The 14307-nt window shown below is 42.8% G+C and overlaps 1 protein-coding gene across 4 annotated transcripts in view; it reads right to left on the minus strand.

Moving 5' to 3' along the window:
* C5H15orf39 (chromosome 5 C15orf39 homolog) overlaps positions 1-14307 on the minus strand; it is a 134380-nt gene that overhangs the window by 42481 nt on the left and 77592 nt on the right. For all 4 annotated transcript variants that reach the window (XM_077263978.1, XM_077263979.1, XM_077263980.1 and 1 more), the window contains one exon: positions 3589-7452. In XM_077263978.1, coding sequence (XP_077120093.1) covers positions 3589-7452 — 3864 coding nt within the window. The remainder of the gene's footprint in view (positions 1-3588; positions 7453-14307) is intronic.

Raw genomic sequence — 14307 nt, forward strand, 5'->3', positions numbered from 1 at the left:
CTCGCAAGCTTACAAACTATGAGGAAGAGGGGAGACACGAGAGGTGGATGGTAACAATTGCTTTAGTTATTTGGACCAGCCATAGTGTAAGGCTCGGGTGTTCATGTAATGCTGCATGAACCAGTTAACAGCCTAAGTATGTAGCAGTACAGACACAGAGGCTATTAACTGCATAAAGTGTATGAGAACATGATGCGAGGAACCTGATTGTTTTTTTTTTATTTTTATTTATTTATCTATTTTTATTTTTGAAATTTACCAGTAGCTGCTGCATTTCCCACCATAGGCTTATACTCAAGTCATTAAGATTTCCCAGTTTTGTATGGCAAAATTAGGGGTCTCGGCTTTTACTCGGGTCGGCTTATACTCGAGTATATACGGTAATTATATACACAGAATATGCGATCAGGCTGCAGTGCAGGTCTGCATGCCTGCAGAAACACGAGCATATCATAAATTCAGAACTGAAAATAAAGATTAAACAACCACCATAAGACTGATTTCATCAACCAAGATATAATTTTAACCAGTATAACGGCACCGACCTGACAATGTCTGTAGGTTACTGCGCACAATCCTGCTGACATGTTTCCTTTAACCCCTTCACCCCCGGAGCTTTTTCCGTTTTTCCGTTTTCGTTTTTCGCTCCCCTCCTTCCCAGAGCCATAACTTTTTTATTTTTCCGTCAATTTGGCCATGTGAGGGCTTATTTTTTGCGGGACGAGTTGTACTTTTGAACGACATCATTGGTTTTAGCATGTCGTGTACTAGAAAACGGGAAAAAAATTCCAAGTGCAGTGAAATTGCAAAAAAAGTGCAATCCCACACTTGTTTTGTGCTTGCCTATTTTGCTAGGTTCACTAAATGCTAAAACTGACCTGCCATTATGATTCTCCAGGTCACTACGAGTTCATAGACACCTAACATGACTAGGTTATTTTTCACCTAAGTGGTGAAAAAAAATTCCAAACTTTGCAAAAAACAAAACAAAACAAAATTGCGCCATTTTCCGATACTCGTAGCGTCTCCATTTTTCGTGATCTGGGGTCAGGTGAGGGCTTATTTTTTGCGTGCCAAGCTGGCGTTTTTAATGATAGCATTTTGGTGTAGATACGTTCTTTTGATCGCCCGTTATTGCATTTTAATGCAATGTCGTGGCGACCAAAAAAACGTAAATCTGGCGTTTCGAATTTTTTTCTCATTACGCCATTTAGCGATCAGGTTAATGCTTTTTTTTAATTGATAGATCGGGCGATTCTGAACGCGGCGATACCAAATATGTGTAGGTTTTTTTTTTTTTTTATTGATTTATTTTGATTGGGGCGAAAGGGGGGTGATTTAAACTTTTATGTTTTTTTATTTTTTTCACATTTTTAAAAACTTTTTTTTTACTTTTGCCATGCTTCTATAGCCTCCATGGGAGGCTAGAAGCAGGCACAGCCCGATCGGCTCTGCTACATAACAGCGATCATCAGATCGCTGTTATGTAGCTAAAATGCAGGTGTGCTGTGAGCGCCGACCACAGGGGGGCGCTCACAGCCACCGGCAATCAGTAACCATAGAGGTCTCAAGGACCTCTATGGTTACAATGGAGGAGCATCGCCGACCCCCGATCATGTGACAGGGGTCGGCGATGCGCTCATATCCGGCCGCACGGCCGGATGCGGTAGTTAAATGCCGCTGTCTGCGTTTGACAGCGGCATTTAACTAGTTAATAGCGGCGGGTGATCGCGATTTCACCCGCCGCTATTGCGCGCACATGTCAGCTGTAAAAAACAGCTGACATGTCGCGACTTTGATGTGCGCTCACCGCCGGAGCGCACATCAAAGCGGGGGTCCCGACATGTGACGTACTATTCCGTCACATGTCGGGAAGGGGTTAAACACAAGCGATACAGGTAGCTCATCTGAATGAAACAGCTACTCAAAACATTACAATACGTTATCGAGTACGTTCGCACCCAACTACCCCTTACCAATATAGGACAAAATGGTATGTCATACGTTGGCTCTCTGTCTTTCATGCGGGCTCAAGAACTGAGTCTCCATCTTTGCTGGCAAATGACAGTTGTATTATTCAGCTGTCATGTGACTAACACCAGCTACTTGAGCAGAGCTTCATCTGAAGCTGTTAACCTGTTAATTGATGCTTTAAATCTGTGACAACAGCATTTACAGTGCACGGCGTTCTGAAGGCATGATGTTCCAACTACCCACCTGACGTGGTCTACCGTTCATAGGAGACCATGATTTTTTTAATGTACAGCAATACTATGGTATGATCGCATGTTAAAAAGTCCTACAATACGGCAAAAAAGTTAACAAATACCAAATATGCAAATTGCCTCTTCAGATAGCGCCATCTGTTGGAAGTAGCGATCCTACAAGTTACAATCAACCCTTTATCGAGTCTTGCAATATGACTTAGGATAAGAGCAAAATCAGTATCTCAGTTTGCAGACACAGTGTTTCGGGCTGTAGGCCCTCGGCGGTGCGAAGCATGAGAACTGATTTGGCTATGTGAGATGCTCTGGACTGAGGTCTAAGGGGTAATTTTCTCCTTGTGGAGAGTGACATACCAGCACTGGCTTGTCACCGACAAGGGCCAACAGCCCGAAACACCGTGTCTGCGAATTGAGATACTGATTTGGCTTTTATCCTAAGTCATATTGCAAGACTCGTTAAAGGGTTGATTGTGACCCTGGTTACCAGCGTAAACGTAAAAAAAAAACAAACAGTACATACTTACATTCCGGTGTCTGTCCCCCGGCATTCTGCTTCTCTCCACTGTGTAAGCAGCAGAGCCGGAAAGCACAGCGGTGACGTCAGACGTCACCGCTGTGCTCGCTTTCTGGCTGGCCGGCGCTCACAGTGCAGAGAAGCTGAGACGCCGGAGGACAGACACCGGAATGTAAGTATGTACTGTTTGTTTTTTTTTACTTTTACGCTGGTAACCACGGTAAACATCGGGTTACTAAGCGCGGCCCTGCGCTTAGTTACCCGATGTTTACCCTGGTTACAAGCGAACACATCGCTGGATCGCTGTCACACACAACGATCCAGCGATGTCAGCGGGTGATCAAGCGACGAAAGAAAGTTCCATACGATCTGCTACGACGTACGATTCTCAGCAGGATCCCTGATCGCTGCTGCGTGTCAGACACAGCGATATCGTATGGATATCGCTGGAACGTCACGGATCGTACGGTCGTAGCGATCAAAGTGTGACTGTGTGACGGTACCCTAACTGGTAATAACAGGAAAACTGGTCTGGTCAGGAATGAGTTAATTATACTGCCTTCTTGTTTTTGAAGACAATGGTTCTGAAAGTAATTCTGCTAGATAAGGATTTTTTTCCCTTAATGAGGTTGTGCCAAGCATCTGAAAATACAAACATTCAGTGGAAATGTCAAAGCAGAAAGTTAGAACAGAAGGATGGCTATTCAGTGAGCTAAACTGCAAACAGATTTAGTAAAACACTGTTAACTGCCACTTGTTAAATAATGCCTTCCAATAAAAACTAACAGCACATTTTAAAGAAAGCAGCATGTAAAGTACTAAATTCAATAGTAGACAAATTCTACTCACCGAGCTCCTGATGTATAGTGTGTTTGCAAAACAGACACAGCAAGTCTGGATAAACATCAGGAAGCTGTTTCAAAGCAAGTAATTTTAACAATCGAGAAGAACAATCTTTAAGCTTGGTCTCTCTAAGGAGTTTTTCTTCAGACAACGTAGTGGGACGAAGTTCAACCTTGTGCTTCTGTAAAACTTTATCAATAGCAGGGCCCAACAACTCTGAAAACAAAACTTCCTTTACGAGATAGATCGGTATGAAGATTGCACCTGCTCGTATGACATGAGGAAAAGGGCAACTCCGAGTAAACATGAAAGTCTCCAACTGGGACAGCAGCTTTCGAATAAGTAAACGAACTCCATCGAATTCAAGCCATATATCATGGTCTGGCAAGGCTAACAACTGATCATTTGACCTAGAACTATTTTTAGCCTTCACCGGTGCCTTGCTTCCCTCTTCCTCTTTGGTTTTTGAGAGCCAGTCCTCAAGCAAGCTAGAAGGAGATCTAGCAGTACAACTAGTGATCGTTGTGAGTACAGAATGGTGAAGTTCAGAAAACTGCTGACCAGGACTACTACTAACAGGAGGTTCGCCAACACTTGCTAAAGACACATTAGCTTCCCCTAGTGCTGGCGAGGATTCAGGCGCACTGGGAGGCAGAGAATGAACTGTGTCAGTTAAAAATGGGTTTGACACATTCTGGGAGATGGAGCAGGTACTAGGTCTATGTGTCTCTTCCTCAGACGAAGAAAACTTGTTTAGTTTGTACTTCCGAAGCATGAATGATTTTGAACTCTGGAAGCCATTATTTTCATTTTCTGAACTCGAGGGTGAAGAAAGTGAATGGCACAATTCCATGTTTTTTGTTGCAATTTGCATAGGTCTCTGTATAGATGGTGGTTGTGAAGCTTGTACTGTTATAGTGTTTGTGAAGTAAACAGTAGGTGATGAGGATACCACAACCGGCAAACTGGTCTTTTGGGTCTGTAGGTTATTCACAAAGATTGAAAAATCTGAGTGACTGGAATGTTGTACTGAAGTTTGAACAGGTAATGTCATTACAGCCTCACTTGTATTACTGGAAAGGTTATTTCTTTCAGGTACCCAAGAAGAATAATTATCATGGGGTTCGAGGGACAGGCTTTTGTTTGAATGTGATTTGTAACTGCCTGTTATGTTACGGGATTTGCTTTTATACGGAAATGAGGAATTCTGCAGAAGTTGTTGTGGTAAGCGTTCAATCGCCCGAGATGAGGAACTTTTTGGATGCTGACTGGGAAATCGCTGAGTACTTTGAGAATATTCATTCTCCAGATGTTGACTGGACAAGGTTTTGGTGGCCAAAGACATTGAACTTTCCTTCAAATTGTTATTTTCTGAGCCTGAACCTTGAGATTGACAATTCTCCTGAAGAATCCCTTGAGAGCGTTTGTGGGTCTGAGATGCAATATTTTCCTGCCTTTGGCAAAATAAATTTTCATTACACAGTCTATTCTTTTGGCTTAAAGAAGACCGCTTGTCAACAGGTGGACAGCTATCTTGACTCTTGACGTTAGAGGCTGCTTTAGAGGAAAAGCGCTCCTGTCGCAATTGTAACATTCTGTTGCTGTCTGAAGACCTGAATCCATCTTGACCCTCAATTTGATTTCCAAATTTATCACTGAATTTGACTGCAGAGGCAGTTAGCAGGGTATCCGTGTCACGGGAAGAAACATCTTGTTGGCTACAAGGATAGGAACTGGATTGAGGTAACTTTTTCAAACTAAGATCCAGAACCACAGGTTCGATGCCTGTACTTTGTGCAGACACCTCTCGTTCTCCAGTTTGCACACATTCTCCATCTTGAATTTTTATATTCTTAGCACCGACTTCTTCAGTGCTGCTACAAACTCCTTCTGTTTTTTTGGTCCTTTCTTCAGAAAGTGGATCCTCTAAGAAATCAGATGTAGATGCTCCATTTTCTGCTTCAGATTCTTGATGTGTAGAAAAAGGATGAGGGGCTTTTCCTTCCAAATAATCACGATATGGGGCAAGACTAAACACATCATTAATAACTGGCATTGGTGGGGATTTTGGATTATCAAAATTCACATTATCACTGACAGATGTAGGAGCAGATTTTGGCTCACCACCTTCCATCACAATTTCACATTCTGGAGACAATTCATTATGTCTTGATCTCACATGATTACGATTCATTTGATACTGACCGCCAACTACAGAAACAGAGGAAGGACTTGGAACTATTGATTCTGCATGTTCTACAGTTATGCGTGATCTACTACTTTGAATCGTGGTAGTGTTTTCTACAGCTTGGACACCTGCAATGCTACTGTCTTGGTAAGATTGGATCGAGCTATGCAATGAAGATTCCTTTAATGTCACTGAATGTCTACTAGTATGTTGACCAGAAAAAAGCTCATGACTGGACCCAACTGGGGATAGAACAGAACTGGTACTTTGTTGAACAAGAGCAGCATGTGTATCTGGTCCAGTAAAAGGCTCTCGATAGTAGTTTGCAGTAAAGGACTGCCTATTTGTTGAGGTTGAGTCAAAAAACATTTCTTTGCGCAGTCGGCTAGACATCCCACATATATCTTGATTCATCTGACGAGAATGCACCAACAAATTCTTATCTCTTTCGAATGAGCACACTGGATTCTCCGTAATGGTTTTGTGGGTACTTGTGTTTACTTGAAATGGTGTCTTATTTGGTTGTATGGTTCCGTCAAGGTAAGATGTTTGGGCTCTTATCTCTGCATTTACATAGCCTGAATGCATATGGTGTGCACGATTTAGATAAACTGCACCCCCCCTTACACTATGGGGAGATCCTGTCAAGTCCGAACTGGCAGAAAGTGGAGAGGATCTTTGGTGTATATTATCTATTGTATTACTGTAAAGATTATTTGAATGCAAATGCCCCAATCTGTTATCTAGGCTCCCTTGATATGGACTAGCTTTTTTGTTATGTTGTGGAGAGGGTGTTGTAAAGGCTGAACTTCTATGCTTTCCTAAAGGTATATTGCCTTCACCATAAAAAAGCTGCATATTTTCACGAGCAACAGGGTGACAGGCATCAATGAAAATGTCTTTTTGTGAACATGTTGCAGAAACACCTACACCAAGATTCAAATCAGCTCTGTGTCTGTAAACAGAATTTTGCTCTTGTATGTCATGAGACAGAGAAGATGGGCTCCGGGCTACCTCAGGGTAAGTGCTTGGCGTAGAGAGGTGCGTCTTCGTTCCAGAGACATATAATGGGGACGTTGAATGAGCAAATCTAGAAGGACTCCATTCTACAGGTGGTGGACATAATGGTTTAGAAGCTACACAAACACTCATAGATTGAAAACCACTCGATCCATATGCTACATCCATAAAATTGCTTGCATTTCTGTAAACAGGCCTGGGCATTGCAATTGGAGGGCATGAACGTGGGTATGGCATATGGTAACTATGTCCTTGGAGATTTTGGTGAACAGAAACCTGATTGTTTGGATTATCTGACAGTTGCAAAGGGTTATGTGGTCTGTCAGTATGTGGTCTTTGATACTTCACGGAAGTTTCCTTCGTTTGCAGATGCTTATTTGGGGTACTGCCTGCATACTGTAGATATGCTGAAGAGCTCCAGGGACTCAAAGATCCATGCCCCTCAGCATCAGACATAGAATAGGTCATGAAGTTCTGACATGTCTGCAAATCTTGTGTGGATGCAATCCCAAAACAAGCTGTAGAACGTTGTGTTGCAGACTCCAATCTGGATAACTTATTGTGCAATACATGATCCAAGGCGCCAAAGTGTCTTTTTCCAGCCATTATTAGAACAAGTTGATATAGTCCTAAAAGAACTTCTTGTGGCCAAGTCTCTTGCCCTGTAAAAGAAGAGTGATAATGAGTACAAAGTTGTAATAGATATTTTGTATTATAAAAATATTAAAATAGCCATTGTTCGTCACCAATGCTTGGTATTATCACTACTCAAAACATTGCTTGCAATTAATTCATAGAAGTGATCATAATACATGAACAAAAATACCACAACAAAGAATAAAATAAAAATAAAAAACCCTCTTGTTTCTGTTAATAAAGCACCAACATTCTTAAAATATTTTTTTATGAGTAATTATAAAAATCAAAGCATTACTGTTTTCATTTGGTATAAAATATGAAAAATTTAAATTTTGAAATTTTCAACACCACTAGGTGGAGCAGCTGCTCACATTGGGCATGTAAAGCAAATGTAGTGCTAGATTGCATTACAACTGCAGTAATTGCGAGACATCATCCCCCTTCTGGATGTTTGCAAAAGTAGAGCCATCTGGGTGGTGACTGCAATGTGATACTGTGATTATAAAGACCTGGCACTCAAGATTTTTCATTATTCTGTAGTACGATCAAAATGTTTCGGCCTGGTATGGCCTTCGTCAGTTACGTACAGTGGAATAACTGAGAGTCCACTCAGTGGATCTGATGGTTCTATGGTTTATCTGGATTATGCTTTTTGAAGCGAGCAGAAAGCACGTCTGTGTGCTGTTGTTGTGCGGGTCTTGAAGCGGTGTCCACCGCTGTCAGCGTGATGCCCAAACCTACCTGTGCACTACTATAGCTGTGCTCACGTGTTTTGATCCACTGCAATGTGATACTGACATGTGGACAGTTTTGAAAAAAAAAAAATCGGAAGTTTGTAAAAATTAATAAGCAAATAGTTTGTTGGTGCCCTCATTTTCCGAGACCAGTAATGTTATTTTTCCGCTAATGGAGAGGTGTTTGGACTTGTTTCTTGTGTAGTCAACTGATCTTTTTATTAATTTCATTTACAGGTAAATATAATGTTTTGATTGCTTTCTATTGCAATTTTTATTGGGAGATGAAATGACCGAAAACACACCATTCTGGCATTGGAATCAATTTTCTTTTTTTGACATTTACAGTAGAAGTTAATTAATTTAAATTTTGATAGACTCGATGAGGTAATAACTATGTTTTGTTTTTATTAATTTTTAATGACAGCGAAGGGGGATAAGCTACTAATCCAAGGCTTCCCAATCTTTTTTCACTGCAGGAAGAAGTCACTGCCACATGCCCCGATGCTCAACCTGCTGTCACCGCTAATCACTACTTGCAGTATTTATCATCGCTGGCTGCTGTACTCTGCACACTGTAATTACTGGCGAGTGGCGACAGCGGGTTATGCTCCAGGGCAGGTGGCAGTAACTTATTCCTGCAGGGTAAACAGGTCAGTAAACCTTGTAATAGTAGTGCTATGGCAGGCTGCCCTTCCTGTGGTGAGAACAGGTCAAAGTCATCACCACATCCATTTCACCGCTAATTACAGTGTTCAGAGAGCAGCAGTCAGCGATTATTTGATTACTGCAACCTGAATTCTGTAAATAGTGGTTAGCAGTGAAAGCAGGTCTTCCTGCAGTGAGAACAGGCCATAGTCATCACCACATCCTGCTGACCTGATCTGCTGTCACCACTCACCACTAATTACAGGATAGGAGTAGGCTGCTATGCTCGCAACATTTCTCTAATTAGCATCGAGTGGTCATAGAGTAAAAAACGTAGCTCAGCGCAAAGCGCTGGGCTGCAATAAAAAGGCACCTAGCAGAAAATACAGCTGTGAACTACACATGGAAGGGAGTGTGTACAGTTACCAGCTGATGCAATCCAACTCTCCTATGACCTGTCTGCCGTATTTGCTCTGTGAAAGTGTCATGCTTTGACACATTACAACACAAGCAAATTTCAGCCACCAGTGGTTGAAGAATAAAATGTATATACAGTTGTGGCCAAAAGTATTGACACCCCTGTAATTCTGTCAGATAATACTCAGTTTCTTCCTGAAAATGATTGCAAACACAAATTCTTTGGTATTATTATCTTCATTTAAATTGTCTTAAATGAAAAAACACAAAAGAGAATGAAGCAAAAAGCAAAACATTGATCATTTCACACAAAACTCCAAAAATTGGCCAGACAAAAGTATTGGCACCCTCAGCCTACTACTTGGTTGCACAACCTTTAGCCAAAATAACTGCGACCAACCGCTTCCGGTAACCATCAATGAGTTTCTTACAATGCTCTGCTGGAATTTTTGACCATTCTTCTTTGGCAAACTGCTCCAGGTCCCTGATATTTGAAGGGTGCCTTCTCCAAACTGCCATTTTTAGATCTCTCCACAGGTGTTCTATGATATTCAGGTCTGGACTCATTGCTGGCCACCTTAGAAGTCTCCAGTGCTTTCTCTCAAACCATTTTCAAGTGCTTTTTGAAGTGTGTTTTGGGTCATTGTCCTGCTGGAAGACCCATGACCTCTGAGGGAGACCGAGGTTTCTCACACTGATCCCTACATTATGCAGCAAAATTTGTTGGTAGTCTTTAGACTTCATAATGCCATGCACACGGTCAAGCAGTCCAGTGCCAGAGGCAGCAAAGCAACCCCAAAATATCAGGGAACCTCCGCCATGTTTGACTGTAGGGACTGTGTTCTTTTCTTTGAATGCCTCATTTTTTCTCCTGTAAACTCTATGTTGATACCTTTGCCCAAAAAGCTCTACTTTAGTCTCATCTGACCAGAGAACATTCTTCCAAAACGTTTTAGGCTTTTTCAGGTAACTTTTGGCAAACTCAAGCCTGGCTTTTTTATGTCTCAGGGTAAGAAGTGGGGTCTTCCTGGGTCTCCTACCATAGTCTTTTCATTCAGACGCCGATGGATAGTACAGGTTGACACTGTTGTACCCTCGGACTGCAGGGCAGCTTGAACTTGTTTGGATGTTAGTCGAGGTTCTTTATCCAACATCCGCACAATCTTGCGTTGAAATCTCTTGTCAATTGTTATTTTCCGTCCACATCTAGGGTGGTTAGCCACAGTGCCATGGGCTTTAAACTTCTTGATGACACTGCGCACGGTAGACACAGGAACATTCAGGTCTTTGGAGATGGACTTGTAGCCTTGAAATTGCTCATGCTTCCTCACAATTTGGTTTCTCGAGTCCTCAGACAGTTCTTTAGTCTTCTTTCTTTTCTCCATGCTCAATGTGGTACACACAAGGACACAGGACAGCGGTTGAGTCAACCTCAATCCATTGTTGTGGATTCTGTTTGCGGGCTCCCTCTGGTGGTTACTGCTGGTACTGGGTGACTTTGGTGGGTTGCGGCCTTTGGTTTCCATCTGTCCATCAGAGGCTGGGTGTTTCCTATTTTACCTGGCCTCTCTGTCATTTCCCTTGCCGGCTATCAATGTGTTCAGATGTGCTCTGTTTGGTTCCTGCCTACCTGCTCCCAGATCTTTCAGGATAAGCTAAGTGCTGATTTTCAGTTGTTTGGTTTTTTTTGTCCAGCTTGCTTAGAATGTCTCTTTGTTAGCTGGTTGCTCTAGTGGACTGAGGTTCTCCCCATGTGCCACGAGTTGGCACATGGGTTCTTGTAATCTCAGGATGGTTTTTTTGATTAGGGTTTTTTGCTGACCGCTCAGTCCCCTTTTGTGTCATTCTGCTTTCTAGTTTTCAGCGGGCCTCTATTTGCTAAAGCTATATACATCATCTCTATGTGTGTGCCTTCCTCTCATTTCACCGTCAATACATGTGGGGGGCAACTATATCTTTGGGGTTAATTCCTCTGGAGGCAAGTGAGGTCTTTGTTTTCTCTGCAGTACTAGTTAGCTCTTAGGCTGGTGCGTGGCGTCTAGAACCAACGTAGGCACGCTCCCTGGCTATCTCTAGTTGCGTTTGTCAGGCGTAGGGCAGCGGTCAGCCCAGGTTCCATCACCCTAGAGCTCGTCCGATATTTATTATACTTTGCTCATCCTGTGCTATCCCTAGCCATTGGGGATTCATGACAGTATAGCCGGCCCACAAAGTGTTAATTGTTTGGGCTGAAGCAGGAGGAAAAGAAGTGTTCAAGGAAAATTTTTTTTTTTTTTTTAATTTTTTTTTTTCCTTCAGAGTTTTGCTGCCTAGCCCTTAATTGCTGTCTAGCTGCTTCTTACCTCCTCTTAACCCTTGAATGGCTCTGATCTTAGCTGTTTATCATGGATGTCCAGAGTTTGGCTTCTAGCCTGAGTAATCTCGCGGCAAAGGTTCAAAACATACAGGATTTCGTTGTTCACACTCCCATGTCTGAACCTAGAATTCCTATTCCAGAGGTTTTTTCTGGAGATAGATCTACCTTCCTGAATTTCAGGAACAATTGTAAATAATCTTTATTTTTATATAGCGCTAACATATTACGCAGCGCTTTACAGTTTGCACACATTATTATCACTGTCCCCGATGGGGCTCACAATCTAAATTCCCTATCAGTATGTCTTTGGAATGTGGGAGGAAACCGGAGTGCCCGGAGGAAACCCACGCAAACACGGAGAGAACATACAAACTCTTTGCAGATGTTGTCCAAGGTGGGATTAGAACCCAGGACTCCAGCGCTGCAAGGCTGCTGTGCTAACCACTGCGCCACCGTGCTGCCCATGTTTCTCTCTTTGAAATCTCGCTCCTCTGGAGACCCTGCTCAACAGGTCAAGATTGTTATATCGTTCCTACGGGGCGACCCTCAGAATTGGGCATTTGCATTGGCACCAGGGGATCCTGCATTGCTCAGTGTGGATGCGTTTTTTCTGGCATTGGGATTGCTCTATGAGGAACCTAACCTAGAGATTCAGGCTGAAAAGGCTTTATTAGCCCTCTCTCAGGGGCATGATGAAGCGGAAATATATTGTCAGAAATGGTCGGTGCTTACTCAGTGGAATGAGTGCGCCCTGGCTGCAAACTTCAGAAATGGTCTTTCTGAGGCCATTAAGGATATTATGGTGGGGTTCCCTGCGCCTACAGGTCTGAATGAGTCTATGGCTATGGCCATTCAGATTGATCGGCGTTTACGGGAGCGCAAACCCGTGCACCAGTTGGCGGTGTCTTCGGAACAGGCACCTGAGACTATGCAATGTGATAGAATTCAGTCCAGAAGTGAACGGCAAAATTATAGGCGAAAAAATGGTTTGTGTTTTTATTGTGGTGATTCAGCTCATGTTATATCAGCATGCTCTAAACGCACAAAAAGGGTTGATAAATCTTTTGCCATTGATACTCTGCAGTCTAAGTTCATTTTGTCTGTGACTCTGATTTTTTCACTGTCTTCCATTTCCGTTGATGCCTATGTGGATTCAGGCGCTGCCCTGAGTCTTATGGATTGGTCATTTGCTAAACGCTGCGGTTTTAGTCTAGAGCCTCTGGAAGTTCCTATTCCTCTGAAAGGAATTGATTCTACACCATTGGCTATGAATAAACCGCAGTATTGGACACAAGTGACCATGCGCATGACTCCCGTTCATCAGGAGGTGATTCGCTTCCTTGTACTGTATAATTTACATGATGTACTAGTGCTTGGTCTGCCATGGTTACAAACTCATAATCCTGTCCTGGACTGGAAAACAATGTCTGTGCTAAGCTGGGGATGTCACGGGGTTCATGATGATGCACCTCCGATTTCTATAGCTTCATCTACTCCTTCGGAGATCCCTGCGTTTTTGTCGGATTATAGGGATGTTTTTGAGGAGCCTAAGCTCAATTCGCTCCCTCCCCATAGAGAGTGTGACTGTGCTATAGAATTGATTCCTGGCAGTAAGTTCCCTAAGGGTCGTTTATTTAATCTGTCACTGCCAGAGCATACTGCTATGCGGAATTATATTAAGGAGTCCTTGGAAAAGGGACATATTCGTCCATCTTCGTCCCCTCTGGGAGCAGGTTTTTTTTTCGTGGCAAAAAAAGATGGTTCCCTGAGGCCTTGTATAGATTATCGCCTTCTGAATAAGATTACAGTCAAATACCAGTATCCATTGCCATTATTTGTGGATTTGTTTGCTCGCATTAAGGGGGCTAGGTGGTTCACTAAAATAGATCTTCGTGGTGCGTATAATCTGGTGCGGATAAAACAGGGTGATGAGTGGAAAACCGCATTTAATACGCCTGAGGGCCATTTTGAGTATTTGGTAATGCCTTTTGGACTCTCCAATGCTCCGTCAGTCTTTCAGTCCTTTATGCACAATATTTTCCGTGAATATCTGGATAAGTTTATGATTGTGTATTTGGATTATATTTTGGTGTTTTCTGATGACTGGGAGTCTCATGTTCTACAGGTCAGGAAGGTGTTTCAAGTTTTGCGGGCCAATTCTCTGTTTGTGAAGGGCTCAAAGTGTCTCTTCGGAGTCCAGAAGATTTCTTTTTTGGGGTACATTTTTTCTCCTTCTACTATTGAGATGGATCCCGTTAAGGTTCAGGCTATTTGTGACTGGACACAACCTACATCTGTTAAGAGCCTTCAGAAGTTCTTGGGGTTTGCTAATTTTTATCGTCGGTTCATTGCTAATTTTTCCAGTATTGTTAAACCTTTGACTGATTTGACTAAAAAGGGTGCTGATGTTGCTGATTGGTCTCCTGCGGCCGTGGAGGCCTTTCGGGAACTTAAGTGCCGGTTTTCTTCTGCTCCAGTGTTGTGTCAACCAGATGTTTCACTTCCTTTCCAGGTGGAGGTTGATGCTTCCGAGATTGGAGCGGGGGCGGCTTTGTCACAGAGAAGTTCTAATGGCTCGGTGATGAAGCCATGTGCTTTCTTCTCTAGAAAATTCTCGCCCGCCGAGCGCAATTATGATGTGGGTAATCGGGAGCTTTTGGCCATGAAGTGGGCATTTGAGGAGTGGCGTCATTGGCTTGAGGGTGCTAAACATCGCGTGGTGG

The sequence above is a fragment of the Ranitomeya variabilis genome, chromosome 5, assembly GCF_051348905.1.
Source record: "Ranitomeya variabilis isolate aRanVar5 chromosome 5, aRanVar5.hap1, whole genome shotgun sequence".
Taxonomy (NCBI): Eukaryota; Metazoa; Chordata; class Amphibia; order Anura; family Dendrobatidae; genus Ranitomeya; species Ranitomeya variabilis.